We start from the raw sequence: 23,347 nt of genomic DNA, 5'->3' as shown, positions 1-23,347 counted from the left end.
TCAGGATTATTAGTGAATGCTCACCTTCTCGCAAGATGTATTTTTGGAATCATCTGTTCAAGTTTTGGTAAACACTTGCTTTCTATTTGTAGTGCTTGCAGCCCTAGAAGTGTGCCTTGTTTACTGAAACAGCAGGTGTTAATGACACCATCGCAGCAGCAGCAGCAATACAGCTTTCCTTCTCTTCCCTTCCCCCAGCCTCAAAGCCTTTCAAGATAGTAAGCGCTTTCAGGTTCCCTTTAATAAAAGGAGAGTCTCGTCAAGGACAAACAGGCATGAAAACAAACAGATTGGCTAACCTGGCACCTAAGCAAGGACGCGAGTTTTTAATTATCGGTGCTAGTCACAGCTCCAACCAAAGTGTCATCTTTGGCTTTCAGCGCACCAGTCTGATGCAACAGGAAGAAAGTGTCCACAATTTTTTTTAAAAAAACAACCATCAAATGCAATTTGGGTGTGCATGTGGCATGGGTGCGAAGGATGTCCGATTCTAGGCTCGATTATTGACTCGATGAATGTCTTCATCAGCAGCGGTTTCAGTCTCTGAGACCATGTCTGGGTGCATCAAGAGTGAATGCACACATGAATGTTCATTACTCAGCTACTGTAGCATCAAGATCAAACAACACAACCAGGCTTTGATATCACCTTGTTATCCCTCCAGGATAGTTCTTCCAAGCCTACTGCCCTCCAAATGCTTTAGATGTAACATCTGTCAATCCTAACCGATAAGAAAACAAGATGAGCCTTGTCTGATCAGGCTAATGGCCCATCTAACTGTAGCTGGACCATAAAGAAGGCTGATTGCCGAAGAATTGATTCTTTTGAATTATGGACTGCAAGAAGATCAAACCTATCCATTCTTTTTTTTTTAAAAAAAATAATTTTTATTAAGGTTTTCCAAATTAAAACAAATAAAATCCAATTCATAAACTTTTTCCAATATCCAGGACTTCCCCTCCCCACCCCCTCTTGTGTTCCAAATCTTCCAAAAAAGCAATGATATTCAACAAATTCTTATTCCCAAAATACACTCATCATCAATAACTCAATTTATCCAAATTTCCATCCCCTAAGGTCGACCTATTCCCTTCCACGAGTTCCCCCCTTTCAGATATAATACAGATGAAAATAGAATAAAAACAAACAATAATTTTACAACCTTTGGATTCCAAATTTCCCTCCCCTCTTTCCCTGTTGCGTTCCCCCTATCCCTCCACTTCTAGTGTCTTCCTGATGAACCCACCTTTCACTAAACCCACATCCCTCTGGTTCTTTACCGGTCTTTTTTTTTTTAAAATGGCATATATTAAACTTCTGGCATTTTTAAAATTACAGATGTCCAATCATAGAAGGAGTCTATCAAAGGGGGCCCATTTCTTCTATCCAGATTTTTATATCCAGGAGTATAAACTCCAATTTTATATCCATAAGCTTGTCAAATCTGGATATCCCAAATGTTCCCACATTCTGTCCAGTTCTTGTTGTTTCCTTGTTCTTGTCAATCACTCTCCTCCTTTTTACTTCCCTGTTCCCTCACAGAAATGTTCTTTTTCCAAAGGCTTCTAGTGTCTCTACAGAGGCTTGTTATTCAGGAGCAAAACATTACATCATGTTCCTTTCATTTTTCAACAGATTAATCCATTGTTTCCAGTAAAGTGTAGGCCTCTGTAGACAAAATAATGTTCCATTTCTGCAGTTTCCCAGGAGATTAAAAGTTCTATCCAACTGTTCAAGTTTCCCGTCGAAAACACATGCAATGTCCCTCAGCTCCTCTAGGTGGATTACAATAACAAAGTTCCCTTCCAGATCACATCCGCCAGTCCAAATAACTTATAAATCCTTATTTGAAACAATTTATCTCCAATTTATAACAAATGTAGCCGGCAAAGTCCTCATAACAAAGTCTCAATTTCATTCTTCCGTTTTGACAGCTCTTTGACAGCTGTCAAAACCTCCGTTGTTCTTCTCCAGGCATTTTCACGAATCGCTCCAGGGATTCCGGGGGGGTTACTTTTTAATACAAATTCCACTTTTCTCCTCCAGCTCAATCTTATAAATTTCCCTCGCGAAGTTGCTAGTTCGGCAAGATAAGGTTCTTCTCGATCTTAGTTATCCAGTCCTTTGTTTTGGCTCTTCTACAATTCGGGGGGGGGGCTGACTTCCTTTTTTCCACCTCCCCCGTTCGCTCCAAATTCTAAAAATTTATCCCTCTTTTTAGTCCATATTCCAATTACTCACGGGTTCTTCTTTTGGGTCCAAATTTTCAATAGAAGAAGTCAGCGCTCTCCGCCGGATGGCATGCGGCTGCGCTCGGCAGGGATAGCAGAGGACTCAAAGCACCACGCTCCTCCCCGGCACCCGATCCGTAGCCTTTAAAAGGGCTCCTTCACGAATCGAGAGGGCGCTGACGGTGCCAGCCGAGTCTCCATGTCCACGGCCTCCGTGGCCGTGGTTTTTAAGGGTCCCCGCATCGCCGGTGCGGTAGGACCCAGCCCCTGCCGAGCAGGCTCCCTCCGGAGCTCGGAGGGAGCCCGCCATTCGGCGATGGCGCCGACCCGGAAGTGAAACCTATCCATTCTTAAGGAAGTCAGCCCTGAGTGCTCACTGGAAGGACAGATCCTGAAGCTGAGGCTCCAATACTTTGGCCACCTCATGAGAAGAGAAGACTCCCTGAAGAAGACCCTAATGTTGGGAAAGATGGAGGGCACAAGGAGAAGGGGATGACAGAGGACGAGATGGCTGGACAGTGTTCTCAAAGCTATGAACATGAGTTTGACCAAACTGCCGGAAGCAATGGAAGACAGGAGGGCCTGGCGTGCTCCAGTCCATGGGGTCACGAAGAGTCGGACACGACTAAATGACTAAACAACAACAGCAACACCTCTAGTCCAGTATGCTGCTCTCACAGTGACCAAACAGATGCCTGTAGGAAGCCAGTAAGCAGGACTGGAGCCCTCTGTCCACCTGTGATTCCCATAATTCAGAGGCATATGGTGGAACATAGCCATCATGATGAATAGCTGTTGATAGCCTCATCCTCCAGGAATGGTCTAATCCTCATTTAAAGCCATCCCAATATAAATACTGCCCGTTTCAATGGTCAAGGATGATGGGCACTGTAGTCCAAAATATCTGTAGGGCAGCAGGTTCAGGAATCCCACTCTAACCCAACATCAGTGGAAGCAGCGTGCATGTTCAGATGTAAAAGTTCAGTATATTACCTTCAGGAGACACCTGAAGGCGACCCTGTATAGGGAAGTTTTTTAAAGGTTTTACTATGTATATGCTGGAAGCCACCCAGAGTGGCTGGGGCAACCCAGTTAGATGGGCAGGGTACAAACAAACATGCTGGTGTAAGTCAGTCATCAAATATTGAGATGCGGAGTAATAATTGCCACCTTGCAGCAGTGACTGGAGGGACAGGTTTTGGGCTTTTGAATCTCTGAATCAATATGAGTGGCATCTGGCAACCCAGACAGATGGGTGGGGTACAAATAAAAAAATATTCTTCTTCTTCTTCTTCTTCTTCTTCTTCTTCTTCTTCTTCTTCTTCTTCTTCTTCTTCTTCTTTTTCTTCTTTTCTTCCTCTTCTTCTTCTTCTTCTTCTGTCTACATATCTGCTAAGGAAGCCAGCACAGGTGAGAAGTCCTCATTATCGAACTTTCACAGCACAGCCAAATGACTCCATCTCTCTGGGATATTTCTAGTGGCGTAGCGTGGGGGCTGCAGGGGGGGCCAGCCGCACCGGGCGCAACATCTGGGGGTTAGGGGGCACAAATCCACGGGTTAGGGGGCGCAAATTACTTGCCTTGCCCTGGGTGCTGACAACCCACGCTACGCCACTGGATATTTCCCCGTGCTTAAAAGTCATGGGATACTCTTAGAAGTATACAAAGATATATTTGATTAAGGTGATCCACTGTGCAAAGTCAGCCAAGACAATTGCTATGGCATGTCAGCTGGTTGGTTGGTTAGTCAGTGAGTCTGTCCATGAGTCCGAGTCTGTGTTACGTCTTGAATTGCTTGAGCAACAGAAATACTGTGTTTGTATATATCTGTATCTGTATCCGCAAAGCCTACAAGTTGTATGTATATATAAACATCCAGAACTGTGTTACTGAAGCCTAATCTTCTACAGCAGTCAACTATTTTGGACCTTTACAAAAATTCATAGGCTACAGTGCACAATCTGGAGTTGGAGAAGCTGCCCGTGAGCCATAGCTTCAGTGTGTTTTGCTTACAATTTGAGTGGCTGGGGCAGGGGGAAGGCGGCAGCAGCTGTTGCAATACATGGTTTCACTTCAGATCATTACACCTCTTCACCTATGGCTTTGTCCCCCAGCAGAAAGCCATATCTTCAGAGAGAGATTCTTCCAATTAGCCTAGCTCAGTCTTGGGGCAATTTACTTTTCAGTTCCAATGGCAAACCACGTCATTTTGAGCAAAGGCAAATGCCGTCCTCAGAGAAGGCATTGTTCCATGATATTCCTTCCCCTGCTCCCTCCATCCAAAGGTTTGTGCTTGCACAAAGAGACAAAGGCAAACTGGTGTTTGTGTTGCTAAAAGCTTTCTCTCCCAGAGACATGCCTTGAACACGATTTGAAGATCAGGGCAACATAATAAATGTTTTGACCCGAACATCTTCTTACAGTGAGGCTGTGTGCCAGCTCCCATTATCATGCCCTGGAACATGTCAGTGGGAAACAACAGACACTAAAAAAACCCTACATAATCAGGCAGGTTCGGAACAATAACTTGCAAGATCTTAGCTAAGGGAGCAATTATTTTTGGCCCTGAATGCACACTTCAAAGCAGACCAAGTGGATCAGCTAAAGGGGGAAACGGAAGAGGAATCTGTGGCATACCATGGTGAGGGATTAGGCTGGGATGGAGCACAGTCGGCTAAAACTAAGGCTGGCACCTGGTTGCATATATATTGTGGTGAATTAATTTAGGGATTAAATCAGCGTAAATTTGCATACATCCCGTAGCTTTGATGAAAAAGATGCTTAGCTGCTCTGAAGTACTCCTCACTGATTCCAGTGGTGCCCATTTATTCTGGGATACATTTTGTTGTTCAACGATTTCCCAAATATTACTTGGTTTAGTTCGTCCAGCGATGGGAACCCCCTAGCCTTCCAGGTGTTGCCGGAATCCGTCAGCTGCACCAGCACGGTCGGCGATGATCTGAGTTGCTGTTCAACAACATCTGGTGAAAAGCACTGTTTCCCCATTCTTGGATTAGTTGATTAAACACTGCAGCCCGGGTTAAACTAGTTTTAATACCGGCCATGATAGCTGTGCACCTTCTCCAGTAGTGGAGGCAGCATGCCTCTAATGAATATGAGTTGCTGGGAATGCTTATTGCACTCAGGTCCTGCTTGTGTGCTTCATATAGGCATTTGGTTGACAGTTGCACAAACAGAATACTGGGCTAGAGCAGCTTTAGTCTGATGCAGCGAAGTCTTCATAAGAGAAATGATGATAATATATTAAAAGGCTGCAAGGCTTCTTGTGAGAGCATTCACTTGTCCCTTTTATTTACCGGAAAGCATGCATGCACCATCCAGTAAAAGGTAAAGGACCCCTGGGTGGTGGTGGTTGTTTAGTCGTTTAGTCGTGTCTGACTCTTCGTGGCCCCCTGGACCAGAGCACGCCAGGTACTCCTGTCTTCCACTGCCTCCCACAGTTTGGTCAAAGTCATGCAGGTAGCTTCGACAACACTGTCCAACCATCTCGTCCTCTGTTGTCCCCTTCTCCTTGTGCCCTCCATCTTTCCCAACATTAGAGTCTTTTCCAGGGAGTCTTCTCTTCTCATGAGGTGGCCAAAGGATTGGAGCCTCAGCTTCAGGATCTGTCCTTCCAGTGAGCGCTCAGGGCTGATTTCCTTAAGAATGGAGAGGTTTGATCTTCTTGCAGTCCATGGGGCTCTCAAGAGTCTCCTCCAGAGCATAATTCAAAAGCATCAATTCTTCAGCGATCAGCCTTCTTTGTGGTCCAGCTCTCACTTCCATACATTACTACTGGGAAAACCATAGCTTTAACTATACGGACCTTTGTTGGCAAGGTGATTTCTCTGCTTTTTAAGATGCCTGGATGGTTAAGTCCAATCAAAGGCGACTATGGGGTGCAGAGCTCATCTCTCAGGCTGATGGAGTCAGCTTTTGTCCACAGACAGCTTTCCAGGTCATGACTAAACCACTTCTGGTGCGACAAAACACCATGACGGAAACCAGAGCACACAGAAATGCCGTTTACCTTCCTTCCACAGCGGCACTTATTTATCTGCTCCCACTGGCGTGCTTTCAACCTGCTAGGTTGGCAGGAGCTGGGACTGAGCAACAGGAGCTCACCCCATCATGGGGATTCGAACCACTGACCTTCTGATCAGCAAGCCCAAGAGGCTCAGGGGTTTAGACCACAGCTCCACCCTTGTCCCTACCATCCAGTACAGCATGCTGGAAGAGAAGAGTGCCTTAAAAGTTAGTATGAGATCTAACTCTTTCTCTGATGCCAGCCAGCTCTAAAAGTAGGGAAGGTTGGAAACTCACATCAACTCTGAGCCTTTCGAACCGGTTAGCACCCCTGCATGTTAGAATGCCTCTCTCCACCCATCTCAGTCTGGCTGGATAGGGAGACCCTGTGTGTGATATTGCAGTTCTTTCAATGTGATCATCTGGACCTATGCATGTTCATCCACATGGGTCTCTTGAGTCCTGTAAAACGAATTTGCTTCCTGCTTCGTTTGATTATTCTTTTGCTCGCCCTCCCATGGAAATTTCAGCAGCAGAATTGTTTGCTGTAATTATGAGGAAGTGGGGGAGAGAGTTGAGAGATATACAGTAATCCTGTGGAATGGGAGGAGTAGGCTGGAGAGATGCAGCTTCTTACTCAGAAGCAGCAAGCAAGTATGCGTAGTTGCAGCATCTCACTTCTATAATCTCCGATTTCTGCTTCATTGACACTTACCTGTGCCTCGTAGCTAGCAACAAAATCCCCAAATACATCTTCATTTAGTACATTTAGGTTGCATGCCATACATTTATCACATTGGTAATATATTGTTACACGCTCCTCCTATCTCCACCACAGTGTGAGATTTCAGGGGTGAATACCCAGGGTCCATGTTACAACTGGAAAGGAGGCACAGCGGAGACTGTGGTGTTTTTATGATATATAGTTTTATTTACACATATATACAACCTTAGTCTATATGGAGAGAGGGCAGAGCATTCACATCCCCAGAGGGTCCGTTCCTGCCCTTGCTGAAGCCTCAGATTCCTGGAGTCCCCAAACATCATGTCTGACCTTCTCTGCAGCATAAAACAGACTTTCTTCACCCCATCCTCCAGCTTGCAAAAGGGACACTTATTCCTGCTCACTTACCTCATTGCCCACTGCAATTCTGACATCTTCCCCCTCCCAACTCTGGTATTTTATTTTATTTTTTGCTAATTGGCTAAAGCTCAGAACAGGGTTTCTCCCGTCTGTGTCCGACAGAGAGTCTTTTGCCCTGTCAATGGTTTTCATTGATGGGTTAGTGACCAGCCATCGTGTTCTTTCGTCCGTACCTAGTGAGCTCTGCCAACCCGGCCTGGCTCTTTAGCATCAGTTGAGCTTGGGGATTTCTGTGTTTAGTCAAACCTTGATTACTCACTGAATCCAAGCGTTATGGGTGACTTGCACCTTCCTTATGGTAGCTTAGAAATAGCCCCCCTTAAAAATCAAATTGCCCCTCTATGGGGGGGTCCCATGTTGGGAACCATGGGTTTAGACAATGCACGCACCAGTGATCTGACTTGGCATATGTTCTGTGCTGGGCGTGGGGGTGATCCGAGAACCGCGGTCCAGGTCCAGTCCAGAATCCTTGGGTTCTGCTAGGAGTCAGTCGGACAGGGTCAAGGCAGGACACGAGGCAGGAAACCAGGCAAGGACAGGTACAGGATATCAGGCAGGGTCTGGCATACAGCAATGTTGCTCCCGCAACCTGGGGCAGGGTCCGACAGCTTTTTATCTTTGTCGGGGTAGCGGCCAGTCCTGATCCTCCGGTGACTCACCTCCCTGTTTCACCCGAAGGCAAGCACTCCTCCTGCAAGTACTCAGGTCTCTCCTCCTCTCAGACCTTAGTCTCTGCAGCTTGGGAGATGTTGGTGGGTTACTAGACCCAGGGGCCGCCTCAGCCTCCCCTGACCCAACAAGTAGTGGAGCAGCTGTAAGTGATGGCCCAGCTGAAGGCAACGAGGTAATCCCCGCATCTGGAGCCAGGGCAGGCTCAGGCCCCTGACTCGGCCCAGCTGGTGTTTGTTGCAGGGGAACCTGTGCAGACTGGGACTCTTCAGGATCAGGCCCCAGACTTGGTTCAGATGATGCCTGAGGCAAAGGATCTGGTGCAGACTGAGACTCCTGTGGTTCCGAGCCCGGGCCCGAGTCCCAGGCCATCACATGTTCATTGCAATATATCAAACAATTCATTACTGTTATTATTATTTATTAAATTGGTATAGCACCCTTCCCTTGAAGATCTCAGACTACATAGAGACTAGGACTCTTCTTCCTTGGAGGTTTTAAAGCAGAGCTTGGGCAGCCACCTGTTATGGAGGCTTTTGTTAAGATTCCTGCATTGCAGGGAGCTGGACCAGATGACACTTGGGGTACCTTCCAATTACATAATTCTATGATAGCCACCTTCAAATATCTCAAGGGCTGTCGCATGGAAGATGGAGCTTTTCTTCTCTTCTGCTGCTCCAGTGAGTAGGACTTGAACTAATGGCTTGAGCTGTTTCAGGGTGGAAAGGACTCCCTCAGGAGGTGATGGACTCTCTTTCACTGGAGGCTTTTAAGCAGAGGTTGGATGGCCACCTGTCATGGATGCTTTAGCTGAGATCCTTGCACGGCATACAGTTTGACTAGATCTTTGGGGATCCTTCCAGCTCTATGATTCTATGATTCTTTTGAGCTAGATGGTCCAGTGGTCCGGCTGAATACATGGCAGCTTCCTAAGTTCCTAGGTTGCTATGAAATATCAGTCCCTTTGAGCCATGAACATAGGAACCTTCCTTATAGAGAGTCGGATTTCTATTTGTTGACTATCTCCCTTTCTCCAGCATCCTGGGAGAGATCTTTCCCAGCCCTGCAGCCTGTGATTAATTGGGGGTTACAAGCACCATCCCTCTGGAACTTTTAAGCATGCAAAGCACACACTCTACCACTGAGTTAGGGACTATTTTGCTCATTTCCATGCATTTATTCAAGGCTGAGGAATTTTCAAGTCTCCAAGTGTTCGCTCTTGAGCTCTGAACATTTTTTTTGGAAGCCAACCAATTTAAAAAAAATGCACCAGCTTTCAGACTGGTCTCAAACTGGCCAAGCAGCAACCCTTGGGTTTAATTATAGAGGCCCTTGGATCCTTGCCTGTTTTCCTCACTGCTTTGGCTCCAGGTTGGCCCTCTGACTGATTCCATGCAAGTCAGTGGCTCCAATGGGTTTTAAATTCCAGCCATGCATGAGACGTGAAACGGTTGCTCTGGGTTTTGGATCCATGCGGAGTGCTTTCTGTGTTGCTATGAAACACCCTGTGGGGAAGATAAAACGATGCAGACAACTATTGATGCTGGAAACCGAGGAGAGTAATTAATGGAGGACCTGCTGCTGTTTCTATTTTTAGACCACAGAGCTGTTGTGAGCATTAAGCTAGGCTTTACTTGCGACAAGCGCGCACACACACATCCCGTCATCTTAGTTGCTAATTTACATCTGCTGTAGGTACAAATCAGAGGTGTGCGGTCAGCGGTCTAGAGGGGGACTAGGCTATTCCCCTAAATGTTCCCTGGCACCTCTTCCCCAAAGTCCAGGAAGTTTTTGCCCGGCTTAGGGAGGGACGTGCAATGCTCCAAACTTTTTCAGCAGGGGGCCAGTCCACTATCCCTCAGACTTTGTCGGGGGCTGGACTATATATATTTTTTTTTGGGGGGGGAGAACAAATTCCTATACCCCACAAATAACCCAGAGATGCATTTTAAATAAAATCACACATTCCACTCATGTTAAAACACCAGGCAGGCCCCACAAATAACCCAGAAATGCATTTTAAATAAAAGGACTCATGTAAAAACACACTGATTCCTGGACCATCCGTGGGCTGGAATGAGAAGGTGATTGGGTCGGATCTGGCCCCCGGACCTTAGTTTGCCTACCCATGCTCCAATGGGTCCAAGAACTCTCTTGCTACCTTTCTAAAGCCCTCCCCTCTTTGGGAAGGAGGCAGAAGGGCTGCAGCATCCTTTCAGGGGCCTGGCCCCTCCTTCCCAAAGCCCAGGAAGCTTCTACCCACCTTAGAGAGTGAGGCGTGATGCTCACCTGTGTGCATGAACTCACTCCTAGTGAAAACAACAGATGAAAGTGCATTGCTTTAGGGCGCTTTGTTTACGAAAATGTGTACATTTGTAAAAACCGCATACAAAAATGCGTCTTGGAAGAAAACCACACTAAGAACATGGATGGTTTTAATTGCATACCGCTTAGGAAATGTGGAGGAAACGAGAAATGGAAAGAACCAAAATTGGCAGGTTTTTCCATCCCCACTGGAGGGTGATGTCGATACAGTGGTACCTCGGGTTAAGTACTTAATTCGTTCCGGAGGTCCGTACTTAACCTGAAACTGTTCTTAACCTGAAGCACCACTTTATCTAATGGGGCCTCCTGCTGCCGCTGTGCCACCGCTGCACAATTTCTGTTCTCATCCTGAAGCAAAGTTCTTAACCTGAAGCACTATTTCTGGGTTAGCAGAGTATGTAACCTGAAGCGTATGTAACCCAAGGTACCACTGTAGTAGTGAAGTATGTTACCCGGCTTGTAAACTGCCTTGGCATTTTTTAATGATGGGACTTAAAAAAAATACATGTTTTGAATAAAAATAAATCAATAAACGGAGCACCTGAAAGCCGAATTCAGTTTAGCTCAAAGTTCGAGTCCATAGAAGCTGGTTTCTCCTTATGTGAATGCATCATTTATCATTTTGTTCCTTTATAAAGCACCTAAGGCAGGCACCCCCAATCTTTGGCCCTCCAGATGTTTTGGACTACAATTCCCATCATCCCTGACCACTGGTCCTGTTAGCTAGGGATCATGGGAGTTGTAGGCCAAAACCTCTGGAGGGCCGCAGGTTGGGGATGCCTGACCTAAGGTATTCTAGGGACTGTAGGAAAAGAATGAAGAACAACTTATTCCCTGGCTGTGGACTTGCAAGCTGAAACCAAACTAGACATGATGTAAATAGCCTTCCAATGACACTGGAGTGAGTCACAGTAGGGCCGGCCCACCAGCCCTCTCCATTTGACCCACATGGGTGGTTTAGGCAAGCCATTCCCACTTGTTCTAATCTTGACTGAAATACTTTATTGTCACTTGTACAACTTGTATACAGTGAGATTACACGAGCACCCCCCACTCAGCTCCCTTAGTCTTAATTCCCCTCGTTTACCTACGCACACCCACCAAACCCGAAAGTCAGTTGCCCTGTTATTATCTTTTCATTCAGCGGCCTAACAGCCCACGGATAGAAGCTGTTCTTTACCCTGTTGGTGCGACTAATCATGCTTCTTCTATATCTTCTGCCCGAGGGCAGGAGATCAAGAAAGTGCCGGCCATCGTGTGAATCATCCCTGAGAATTTCCCTCACTCTCCTGAGGCAACGTTCTTCCGCGATGTCATCCAGCAGATTCACGGGACAGCCCATAATATCTTGGGCTGTATTCACCACCCTCTGCCAGCAGAGACCCTACCTGCCAGCAGACTGTCTCGCCAGAGTGGTGCATGCTCTAGTTATCTCTCGCTTGGACTACTGCAATTTGTTCTATGTGGGGCTACCTTTGAAGGTGACCCGGAAAATACAACTAATCCAGAATGCGGCAGCTAGACTGGTGACTGGGGGCGGCCGCCGAGACCACATAACACCGGTCTTGAAAGACCTGCATTGGCTACCAGTACGTTTCCGAGCACAATTCAAAGTGTTAGTGTTGACCTTTAAAGCCCTAAACGGCCTCGGCCCACTATACCTGAAGGAGCGTCTCCACCCCCACCATTCTGCCCAGACGCTGAGGTCCAGCGCCGAGGGCCTTCTGGTGGTTCCCTCATTGCGAGAAGCAAAGCTACAGGTAGTGGCGCCCGCCCTGTGGAACGCCCTCCCATCAGATGTCAAAGCGATAAACAACTACCTGACATTCAGAAGATATTCAGGGAAGTTTTTTAATGTGTGACATTTTAGTGTATTTTTGGTCTCTGTGGAAGCTGCCCAGAGTGGTTGGGGAAACCCAGCCAGATGGGTGGGGTACAAATAATAAATTATTATTATTATTATTATTATTATTATTATTATTATTATTATTGGCTGAAAGGGCTTTTGCAGGTGCAGAGTGCTGTGCCCTAACCCTTGCTTGGTGCTTGGGAGGTGCTGAGCTCAGGGTCTGCAAATCTCATTGCTCAGTGCTCAGCAGCTAGCTGATTGGGCAGTTCCCACACACCTGACAACTAGCTGGCTGATGGGGGTTGGGGGAGTACTGCTCAAGGGACTTTGACAGGTGCCAGTCACCTGTTATTATCATGACATTTTGACATGTGGGTTGTCCAACTCACCATTCAAATGTGGCCAGTGGTAGTGGTGGTGGTGGGGAGATAAGGATCTGGCCCACCAGGCGAAAAAAAATCCCACCTCCTTCATTTGGACCAGGTTTAAATTCCTATTCAAGCAATTCCCTTGAACAGCAGACTATTTTTCAGCCTAGCCTACCTCCCAGGGTTATTGTGAGTAGAAAATGAGGCCATTCTCTGCAGGTCCTTGGGGAAAGGGCCGGATAGAAAGGCACCAAATTACCATACTCTATTTCTGGTATTCCAGCATCCAGGCAAATCAGGCTCTGCAAAGCTCTGAGATTTTACAGAAGTAAAAAGAAAAAGAAAAAAGATAAGAAGCCCCCATAAAGGGAGAAGGGAATCCAAAGCAGTTCAGCTCAGCGGACATGGAATGTTGACTGGGAGATGGAAATGGAATGGAGTTTCCTGGAAGCGGGTACGACTGTCAGACAGGAATGCTGGATAGGAGCACCCCACATTTTAACACAACGGTTGCCAACCTTATTGGACCAGTGGGCACATTTCAAAACTTCGGAGAGGATTGGGAACACCAGTCTCAAAGTAGCTGCTATGGGGTTGGGGTTGGCATAATGCAAAATGGCTGCCAGAGGAGTACAGCATAACACAAATTTAGAATTAGACAGACTACCACTCTGACATACTTATGTCTTGCAAGTTAGCTGTGTCCTGCTGCTCCTGATTGTGGCGATCGCACAATATTCTCTCTCTCTCTCTCTCTCTCTCTCTCTCTCTCTCTCTCTCTCTCTCTCTCTCACACACACACACACACACACACACACGATGTCTAACAGCAACAGGGAACATTCCTCAGTATCAGGAAAAATGCACAAACTGGCTACACCAAACTCATTTCACAGAGATAGCTTAGTACCTGCATATTTTGTTCCAATGCTTTCATTCTAGGAGGACTAGAGACTATTATTATTATTATTATTATTATTATTATTATTATTATTATTATTAAAAAAGAAAGCTCAGAGTCTGGTACATAGTAATATCAAGGATTTCAGTTTGTTGCAAGTCCCTCAATAAGATATTGATGGGAAATAGACGCCCTTTAAAGAACATTTCAAAACAAACTCTGGCAGCGCTAGCCATGTTTAAAAGATGAAATCTTGAAAAGCCAAGCTTTTGGAAGCAGCCTTTCATCGTGCAAAGACAGGCCACATTCTATATCACACTCCTTTAATTTTTCATGCTGCCTTCATCTTTCTAAAAGAAGGCCGCTTCTCGTCGTCAATCCGTGTTGCCAGCCTGCCAAGGGAAACCTGTCAACCGCATGGATGCTTTCTGAGTAGAAACCAAGGAAGTAAATGGGAAAACCCGCAAGGCATTCTGCCTGCACTAAGTGAGGACATGATGGCAAGCCTACAGCGACCCATCCGTCCTGCTCACCACCCCTGGCAGCAATGTACAAACGGTCATCATCTGAAGGCAACCTGCAAAATGTACGTGGAAATGCTTTTATCTTCCCCGGCATCAACGCAGTTGTGACATTGACTGTTCCATTAAGTGATACTGCCCCAAACTCTAACTATCTTTTGTAAACTCATGCTAGTAAGTTGTTTCAGTACAAGTGATTACCATGCCTCACCTCTTTCCAGTTCTTATGAGCAGTAGTGTAGGGTCAAATTCAGATGTGCAGGGTCCCTTCTTGACAGTCACTGCCATGCCCCTTTCTCAGATTTTATACTATCTAAGATTACATAAGAATACGAATTAGGAGTGCATTGCAACCATCAATGCAGCCCACTTCGTGTTGCCTTTCAACTTGATCTACTCTCTTCTGTGCACATAGAAACATAGCATCCCATAATTGCAGAGCTGGAAGGGACACTGAGGGTCATCTAGTCCAACCCCCTGCAATGCAGGAATCCCAATTAAAGCATCCATGAGAGATGGCCATCCATCCTCTGCTCAAAAACCTCCAAGGAAGGAGAGTCCACCATCTTCCGAGTGAGTCTGCTCAGCTCTTACTATCAGAAAGTTACATACATAGGCGAATGACTTGGAGTGCTCTAATATCTCATTTCAGAGTTGTTTCCATGAACTCCCAATGTACGTAACAGAACTTGTACATCATCCTCTTGAAACTGAAGCATCTTGTGTTTTCACTGTTCCTAAATGCTTAGCTTTGGAGCATACAGAAGAAGTCCTTCTTGGAGGTCTTCCTGCATGGCCTCTCCAGAATTACCCTAGGAGGCAATCCTCAGTGACTTGTCAGTGTTTGTAAAAAAAAAAAAAAAGAAAGAAAGAAAAAGGAAAAAGGAAAGGGTTCTGACCTCCCTTTGTCTCCTCAGCCTGGTCCTCGGACCCTTGTCGGCATAAAAGAGTCCACAAGAAAAGTGTCCTTGCAGAGTTTTATGCTTAAAAGTCTTTGTGTAAAAGCGACTGACATACATACAACAACTACCAGCTTCCACTAACCAACCAACCCAACTAACATTTCTCTCTCTATATATACAACCCGGTGCAGACCGCTGACTCATGCTGACCCAGCTTTTTAAGCATTAAAGAAACAGTGGCCATTTTAGCCGTGGCATGACTGACTGATTGGCTGTGATTGGCTTTTAGTGCAGGCTTCCTCAACCTTGGCCCTCCAGATGTTTTGAGACTACAATTCCCATCACCCCTGACCACTGGTCCTGCTAGCTAGGGATCATGCGAGGTGTAGGCCAAAAAACATCTGGAGGGCCGAGGTTGAGGAAGCCTGTTTTAGTGGCTAACCCCCCCTTTCATGCTGATTGGGCAGCTGTAGGATGATGGAGAAAGTAACCCTGTTGCAGAAATCATAATGGGCTTTTGACAAAATCCACCATCAAATAACATCAAGGCATTAGGCAGCATTCAACTCCCCCCCCCAGAGAAGATTTATTATTTGTACCCCGCCCATCTGGCTGGGTTTCCCCAACCACTCTGGGCAGCTTCCACAGAGACCAAAAATACACTAAAATGTCACACATTAAAAACTTCCCTGAACAGGGCTGCCTTAAGATGTCTTCTGAATGTCAGGTAGTTGTTTATCGCTTTGACATCTGATGGGAGGGCGTTCCACAGGGCGGGCGCCACTACTGAGAAGGCCCTCTGCCTGGTTCCCTGTAGCTTTGCTTCTCGCAGTGAGGGAACCGCCAGAAGTCCCTTGGCGCTGGACCTCAGCGTCTGGGCAGAACGATGGGGGTGGAGACGCTCCTTCAGGTATACTGGGCCGAGGCCATTTAGGGCTTTAAAGGTCAACACCAGAACTTTGAATTGTGCTTGGAAACGTATGGGAGCCAATGTAGGTCTTTCAAGAACAGTGTTACGTGGTCTCGGCATAGTTAGTCATTGATTTTAATGGGTCTACTCTGAGTTAGTGGAATACAACTTAATATATAATGTCAGGCGTAAAGGGACAGCATGTGACATGCTGTATTTGAATTAATTTGCTTGAATTTAACGCTTGATAATGGGTCAGAAAATCTTCCTCTTCCCCAGACTTAATGATCCTCCAAGTGTAATCTTGTGTGCAATATGGACAGGTTTTCTTTTTGTGAGGATGGAGTCACTATGGAAGCTGCTGATCAGATGGCCTAGGAAACTGGAGAGAAAACTTGGCATGTATGGGTAATGTATAGCTAACCTTTTGGAGACCATGAAAAGTATATTAATCTCACAGAAGTTCATTTCCCCCACCCACTTCCAATCAGATGCGTCTTAACTTCTTTGAAACTTGTTTTTTGGCATGAAATAACTTACTGCGCCGAATGACTGCTCAGAGCCCGCAGGTGGCTTGGGAATTGCAGCCAATCTGAAGATTTATTGATCTGGGAATAAAATATTGACCTAGACAAACTCAAAGTTAATTCTAATCTGTCAGGTTCTTTAAGCAGGAGGCTTTCAAAGGCAAAAAGGGCAGTTACAAACCGAATCGTAGGGAATATTGGATAAAATCCTTGGCTTGATGGAACTGCAAGTCTAGTCAAACTGTCCTCAGGAGGCTGTGCTCCTGGATTTGGCTGGTACAGGATTGATGCCGTAGGAGAAGCTGTAGCTGGAGAATCTTCGGGGTGATGTGGACACATAACCAAAGCACATTTTAAGTTCAGAGTAGCAAATTTTATATATCCTAAAGTTGTGCAAAATGGGGCCTTCCAAGTCCGTCCTTCCAGCATGAGACTGTACATACAAGGTAGATGCTCATCTGCTTTCCATTTTTTCTCCCCCAGTCCTTTTGGATTGTCCTGTCCATCTTGCACAGTGAATTCTACAGTGGTACCTCGGGTTAAGAACTTAATTCGTTCCCAAGGTCTGTTCTTAACCTGAAACTGTTCTTAACCTGAGGTACCACCTTAGCTAATGGGGCCTCCCGCTGCCGCCACACGATTTCTGTTCTCATCCTGAAGCAAAGTTCTTAACCCGAGGTACTATTTCTGGGTTAGCAGAGTCTGTAACCTGAAGCGTCTGTAACCCGAGGTACCACTTTATTTAGAGACAAAGGCAGACTTTTTTTCACTCTTTCCACACTGCCAGAACTGGGCGTATCTCTAGGCAGAGTAAGATGAATTTTTCTGGCAACAGAAGCTAGTACGGGGCAGGCAGCGAGCAGAAGTGAGGTATTGGAAGACAGGTTTTTTTTTTTGTCCCCCTAAGCTACCTTCTCCAATGGTGGTGGACGGTATCCCACTGCTGGTGTTGACCAAAGATACAGCTGCCAGTCTGAATTGGATTGGGGAGGGGGAGAGGAGGACATGCTGTCTTTCACTTTAGGCAACAGCATAGGCCACACTATCTGTCTAGCCCACTATAGTCTGCTCTGATTTCCTCGGCTTTTTTGAACACGTGAAGCCAGAGATTGAACCTAGGACTTTGTGCGTGCAAAACATGTGTTCTCTGGTGAAGTTACGTGCCCTCCCTGAAGACCAGCCAAGCACAGAAAGTCTTGTTTCAAAGTGTGAAGTGCTTCTTCTTGAAACAGACTAAGAGACAGTGGTGCATAAAATGCGCTATTGACCTAATTTATTTAGCTTATGATAACCTTATTGTGTTGGCGCCAGAACACATAGGCTGCCCTAGGATTGAGCACGCCGTAAAGAGGTAGGTGGACCAGTGGTCAGATGTAATTCGGGAAGAGCAAATGTTTCAATTCAGATTTCTCATTTGTCCACATTAAGCTGAGGTCTCCACATTTCCTCATCGCTTTGGAACTTTTTAAAAACTCAGCATTTAAGTGCAAATTTCTCTTATTTGCTCCCCGCCCAAGCAACTTTCCCATATATAATGCATTTTCGTATGCTGTTTTCATTAATACAGTTATACCTTGGAAGTCGAACGGAATCCGTTCCGGAAGTCCATTCAACTTCCAAAACATTTGGGCACTAAGGTGTGGCTTCTGATTGGCTGCAGGAAGCTCCTGCAGCCAATCAGAAGCCGCGGAAGCCCCATCAGACGTTCAGCTTCCAAAAATAGTTCACAAATCCGGAAAAGTCACTTCCGGGTTTGTGGCGTTCGGGAGTCAAAGCGTTTGAGAACTAAGCTGTTCAAAAACCAAGGTATGACTGTATATGCACTGCACACTTTACCATAGTATTTGCATTTTTATACACATTACTTGGCTGGAGAACTGTAATACAAAATTCAGAGACATGCAAATTTCTTGGGATGGCTGTTTTCAGTTCACATCTTGTTCCAGAACTTGGATAAAATATGGGGGGCAGTTAATTCCCACCCTACATAATTGATTGCTTGATGGGACACACCCAGACCATTTGAATGGCATTGCCCATCTACTTTGGAGGGGCCCAATTTTATAGGGTAAGGCAAAGGGACTTTAGCCCTAGGAGCTGGCTCCTATGTTCCGGAAAATGTGAATTAGGTCACTTCACCTTTAAAGGCAAATGGAATTGTCTCCCCCGTACCTAGTTGTGACTCCTCTTAACTGCTCATCTTGATCTGAATCTTTGGACAGAACCAAAGACAGAATGGGGGAGTCCATAGGGATAATGAATCAAACTCCTCCTCCATTGCTAGATGCAGTATTTGCAACTTCACATGACTATAAACATTACATCGGTACCAAATTGACCCTGCTGAACACAATACTCATTAACAGCATTCTCTTAGAACATCTTTTAATGACCAAAAAATAAAAAAAATCAAATAAAAAAATCAAAACATTTCCACTGGTGTCTTTTATTAAGTAATGCAAAATACAGTACTAATTATGACACTCCATGCATTTGAAACAATATAAATGCAAGCCTACAGAAAAATAAGTGACAAAGAAACCCTCAATTAATTTTGAGGTAGTACAGGGCAGAAAAGTAGAAACACAATGGGACAGACCAACCAAAATATCTGTATCATTTTGTGCATTTGTCCCCGCCCCAAATTGTTCTTACTCCGAAATACATCTGTATTAAAGAACTTAGTGGGTCATTTTTGTTTCCATTGCATTTTTAAAAATATACTTCTTTATAACATCACCATTCTTGTACATCCTGCACCACACACAACCCAAACTTTTAAAGAACCACATAGAGATTTGATTTGTCCTTGTGATAAGGATTCTCTCTTTCTCTCGCCCCCTCCCCCGCCCTCCTCTCTTTTTAAACCCTTCTCCTCCAAGAATTCAGGCACATGTGGCCTCATGCACAAAAAATAAATAAGAAACCTACTTGAAGGGGACAAAAAAGTGTCACTCGAAGCGCTTGAGAGTACTAAGGACAGTCTAATAAATACTGATTTGTTTATAAAAATATCTCAGGATATAAAAGTGGGCAAAGGGTTGGTATCCAAGATGGAAAAGTCATCGTGTGAAAAGTGCCGCGTAATTTTTTTTTTCCTTTTTAAATAATCAGATTTGGGTTTTTCCCATCCCTTTAAAACAGTACTATTGTGAATATGAATATATATTTTGTAATACTGTTGCTCAGAAGCCTACCGTATGCTAGAAGTATCAAATGTCACCTTTTGTCATTGTGATGTTTGTCTCCTTATTGCAACTTTGGAAGATGTTTAATTGAGGAGGGTTCCGTACAATTGTGCTTTCGTGAGGCTGTCCTTCCGACTCAAGCCTGTACTTCCAGTCCGTTGAAACTGCTGCTGCTTGCTATGGAGGCTCGAATGGCTTCCTTGCTCAATGGAAGACTGGTGGATCTCTGAAGCCTCCATAGAACTCTGGTTGAGGGACTCAGCTGAGCTGTTCGGACTGACGTCAACGTATTCTCTTTTCAACACCGGGCTTCCATCAATGCTTTTACTACTGCACACCTGGACTGTGATCCTTTCATTCATTTTGTCTCTCGGCTCTTTCGTTTTGTAAGAGGAGGACAGCTTGTCCTGTTTGCAGCTAGTGCTGATGTCAATGTTCAGGCCACTGTCGGTCCTCAGGAAGCAAGAATCCACAAGCCTGCTCTGACAGATGTCGTCTCCCTCTGAGAAGCTATCGCCTTTGTAACTGGCGTAAATGGGACTCGACCGGCTGTCGGCTTTCTTGATGGGGCTTCTGTAGTACTGCTCCGAGAAACTGCAGGGCGAAAGCCTGCCACTGTTCCTGTAAGAATACGCACCAATATCCTCAACGCTCAGCTGCCTCCAACGTCCCGGGAGGTCCTCTTCGGACAAGTTGGTGTTCCTGCACTCACTGTGCATCTTCTGCGATGCTAAAGCTTGTTGGGTAGTTATGGCCGAGAAATGATAAGGCTCACTTGCATAAGGCGACATAGTCCTAGTGAAGGTCGGGGAGTTGTTGTCGTCAGCCAGCTCCATGTGCTGGATGGACTTAGACTTTGCAAACCTCGGGCTCCCCTGGTGGTCATAACCTGAAGATGGCTTTCTTTCAAACATCTCATCCCGGCTGCTCAGGTAGATTGCTTGCTGAGAGGCGGTCAGCGTGCTAGCCTGGGCGTTCTCCTTCTCCTCGGACGTCACGCTGAAGCTGGAGTAGGAGCTAGAAGTTGGCAGAGAGGTAACGTATTCTGGGAAAGCTTCGTGGGAGAAGCTGGAATGGAAGCCATCTTCTTCGACGGTGCTGTCCGTGGAATTCTGGGACCTCAGGAACCCAACATCTTTGACTTGCATGTCAACACTCTGCCTCCTCTCCCTGCGTCTTTCATCAGGGCAGTAAAGAGCTGTATCGCTGCAGTAGATGTCGGACTTGTATTGAGGCCTTTGGGTAAGCTTTCCGACAGAGTCCTGGAAGGGGAGATCTCTGTTCGATGAGCTTGACAAGTGCGAAGAAAGGCTGTTGGGGTCAGGCTTTTCCAGGACCTTAGCAATGACGCAAGTCGGTATGTTGTCTGCAAAGGATGTATGACACAGAGGTACTGAGAGGCTGCATCCGTGCTTCTCCAGGTGGATGCTGACGCGTTCCTGAAATTCAGATGGCAGCTGTAATAAACAGGAGGTGGGAGGAGAAAGCTGGGTGAAATGTGGTCAAATCAGGAGCTCACTAAGGCAGCAATAGCCAGCATGGCGCTGTTCAGATGTGGAGTAGAATTCCCATCATCTCTGACCATTGGTCATGCTATCTGGGGCTAATGGGAGTTGTAGTCCACAACATATGGAGGACACCAGGTTGGCGACTACTGTCTTAAGGCATTGTTTGTGACCCAGAAGCCCTAGCTACTGAAGGCCACAAATCTGACTTCTTTTTTTAAGGAAGGATGGAAACAATATAGTTGCATTCATCAGCTAAATATTAATTCAGGCACACAAACATGGTTAATTGCACTGCCTAGTTAAGGATTTTAGCTGCTTACTGAATTATTATCAGTAATTTGCAATATTTTAACATATCTGCCCTCCCTTGCTTCCCCTCTTCTGAACTCATACACTCTGCTGAGCCTTCACTGTTGAACACAGAAATGCACTTGCAAATTGTCAACCCAGAATTGCAAGCTTCTGTTTTCACTTGTTTTCGTTGTGAATGTAAAGCTTGTAGCTCTCATGCTTTGGAACAATACCCCAAGGACACAATTGCACTCAATTTTTTATAAGTGTCGGACTCAGCACTGGCCCCGACTACGGTGTGGGGAGGGAGGCAGGGAGGATAAGCACTCACATTGCTTGTGGGTTTATGGCGTTACAGTAATGGATTTTGTGGTATCCCTGCATAACAAAATGCCGAAAGTAGCTTTCAGGAAAAGGGTTTGTTGCCATGACAAATATTTGCAAGAGAGGAGCTGTCCATGGCAGCAGGCTTTACTTTTTTAAACAGAAGTGTTTTGCAGGAGCAATGCACTGATCTTAATTTGAGTTTTAGGAAAGCACTCATCTTGCCAGGAAGCCACTGCTAGTGTTAAGTCACCAAATTCATTGCAGGGTGTGTGTTAAACTACACACAGGCTTTTCTCTCTCTCTAGTAAAACAGGTGTCGGTACTCACCATGAAGTTGTTACAGTATGTGCCATACTTTTTAACAACAACAAAAAGAGGTGTCATTACTGTGTACTATTGAGTACCCCCTGAAAAAAAAGCACTGACTACACATTAGTTTAACACTAAAGTGTGTGTGTGTTAAATCACACAATTGTGCTGGTTGCCCTTGAGTAGAAAACCTTTCTTTCACAAACAGCCAGTGTGGGTTCCCAGTCAAGATTCAGATATTGGTAAATGTGAGGTGAGAGTTTAACCATTTTCTACCAAATGCAACCCTGAGATGGGGGGGGGGGCGCACTGGCTATTTTCATGGAGGGGGGAGTTCTCAACGGGTGCTTTGCTCCCTATGCAAATAATAAATGTGAGGTGCCTGATCCAGTTTCAGACTGCAGCAGGAGACCAAGAGTTGATGCCACCATTAGCACACAGCTGTTGTCAGGATCCTGATCCATAACAGCCCCCCCATGCACAATCCTATTCAGTGAAGTATCTATAGGGTAGGACAGGTGCAATGGATCCCACCTTTGAAGGTAGTGGTGGGCTTGTGGCTACAAGACTGCCCTAGCCTTCTGCTGCCTTCTCCTCTTGTTCAGTTCCTTCCTCTGGACCAGAGCTTTCTAAACTTTCCATGTTGGGGACACACTTTTTAGTCATGCATCATTTCGCAACACAGTAACTCAGTTTTCCTAGCAAACAGGAGGTTAAACTAACCCCTTTCCAGTCCTGGGAAGGGGCATGGGGAGCGTTCGCACGACACACCTACACACCGCAGCTGACACACTCACGTGTTGCGACACACAGTTCGGAAAGCCCTGCTCTGGACCCTGACTCCTGGACCTGTGGTTGCTATTAAGCCTGTGTCACTGCTAGCTTGAATGAAGACCTTACTCTGAAGCAAGGTGCTGCTGTGTTCTGGGATGGAAGCCTGACAATAAGTACATTAGAACTGTACATGCTACATCAGACTTAAGGTCCATGGAATTCAGCACTGTGTCTCTAAACAGGCAACTAAACAGCACCAGGAAGTTCACAAGAAAAATCATGATTACTATGGCCATCCTATTCAGGGAGAGAATGTTGGGTGGCGTTGAGCTTAATTTCTTTTGGTCCAACTAGCATCACTGGGCTTGTTGGACCCTCTTCAGTCTTCCAGTTTGGCCTTGCAGTCCTTGAGTTATGAAAAGACTTCCTTTACTTCCACCCTATCCTTGCTGCCTTGCCACTCAATAATTCCAATCCCAGGAATCCTCTTCCAATAATAATAATAATAATAATAATAATAATAATAATAATAATAATAATAATAAATTTGTACCCCGCCCATCTGGCTGGGTCTCCC

The 23,347-nt window shown here is 45.6% G+C and overlaps 1 protein-coding gene across 1 annotated transcript in view; it reads right to left on the bottom strand.

Moving 5' to 3' along the window:
- Positions 1 to 18,803: 18,803 nt before the first annotated feature.
- The window catches only part of BEGAIN (brain enriched guanylate kinase associated), a 178,970-nt gene continuing 174,426 nt past the window's right edge, over positions 18,804 to 23,347 (bottom strand). The window contains exon 8 of the mRNA XM_081916459.1: positions 18,804 to 21,018. Coding sequence (XP_081772585.1) covers positions 19,645 to 21,018 — 1,374 coding nt within the window. The 3' untranslated portion in view covers positions 18,804 to 19,644. The remainder of the gene's footprint in view (positions 21,019 to 23,347) is intronic.

The sequence above is a fragment of the Podarcis melisellensis genome (genome assembly GCF_964234715.1).
Source record: "Podarcis melisellensis genome assembly, chromosome: 1".
Lineage (NCBI taxonomy): Eukaryota > Metazoa > Chordata > Lepidosauria > Squamata > Lacertidae > Podarcis > Podarcis melisellensis.
Note: the sequence above shows the minus strand (reverse complement) of the source record. Positions and strands in the feature narration are given on the sequence as shown.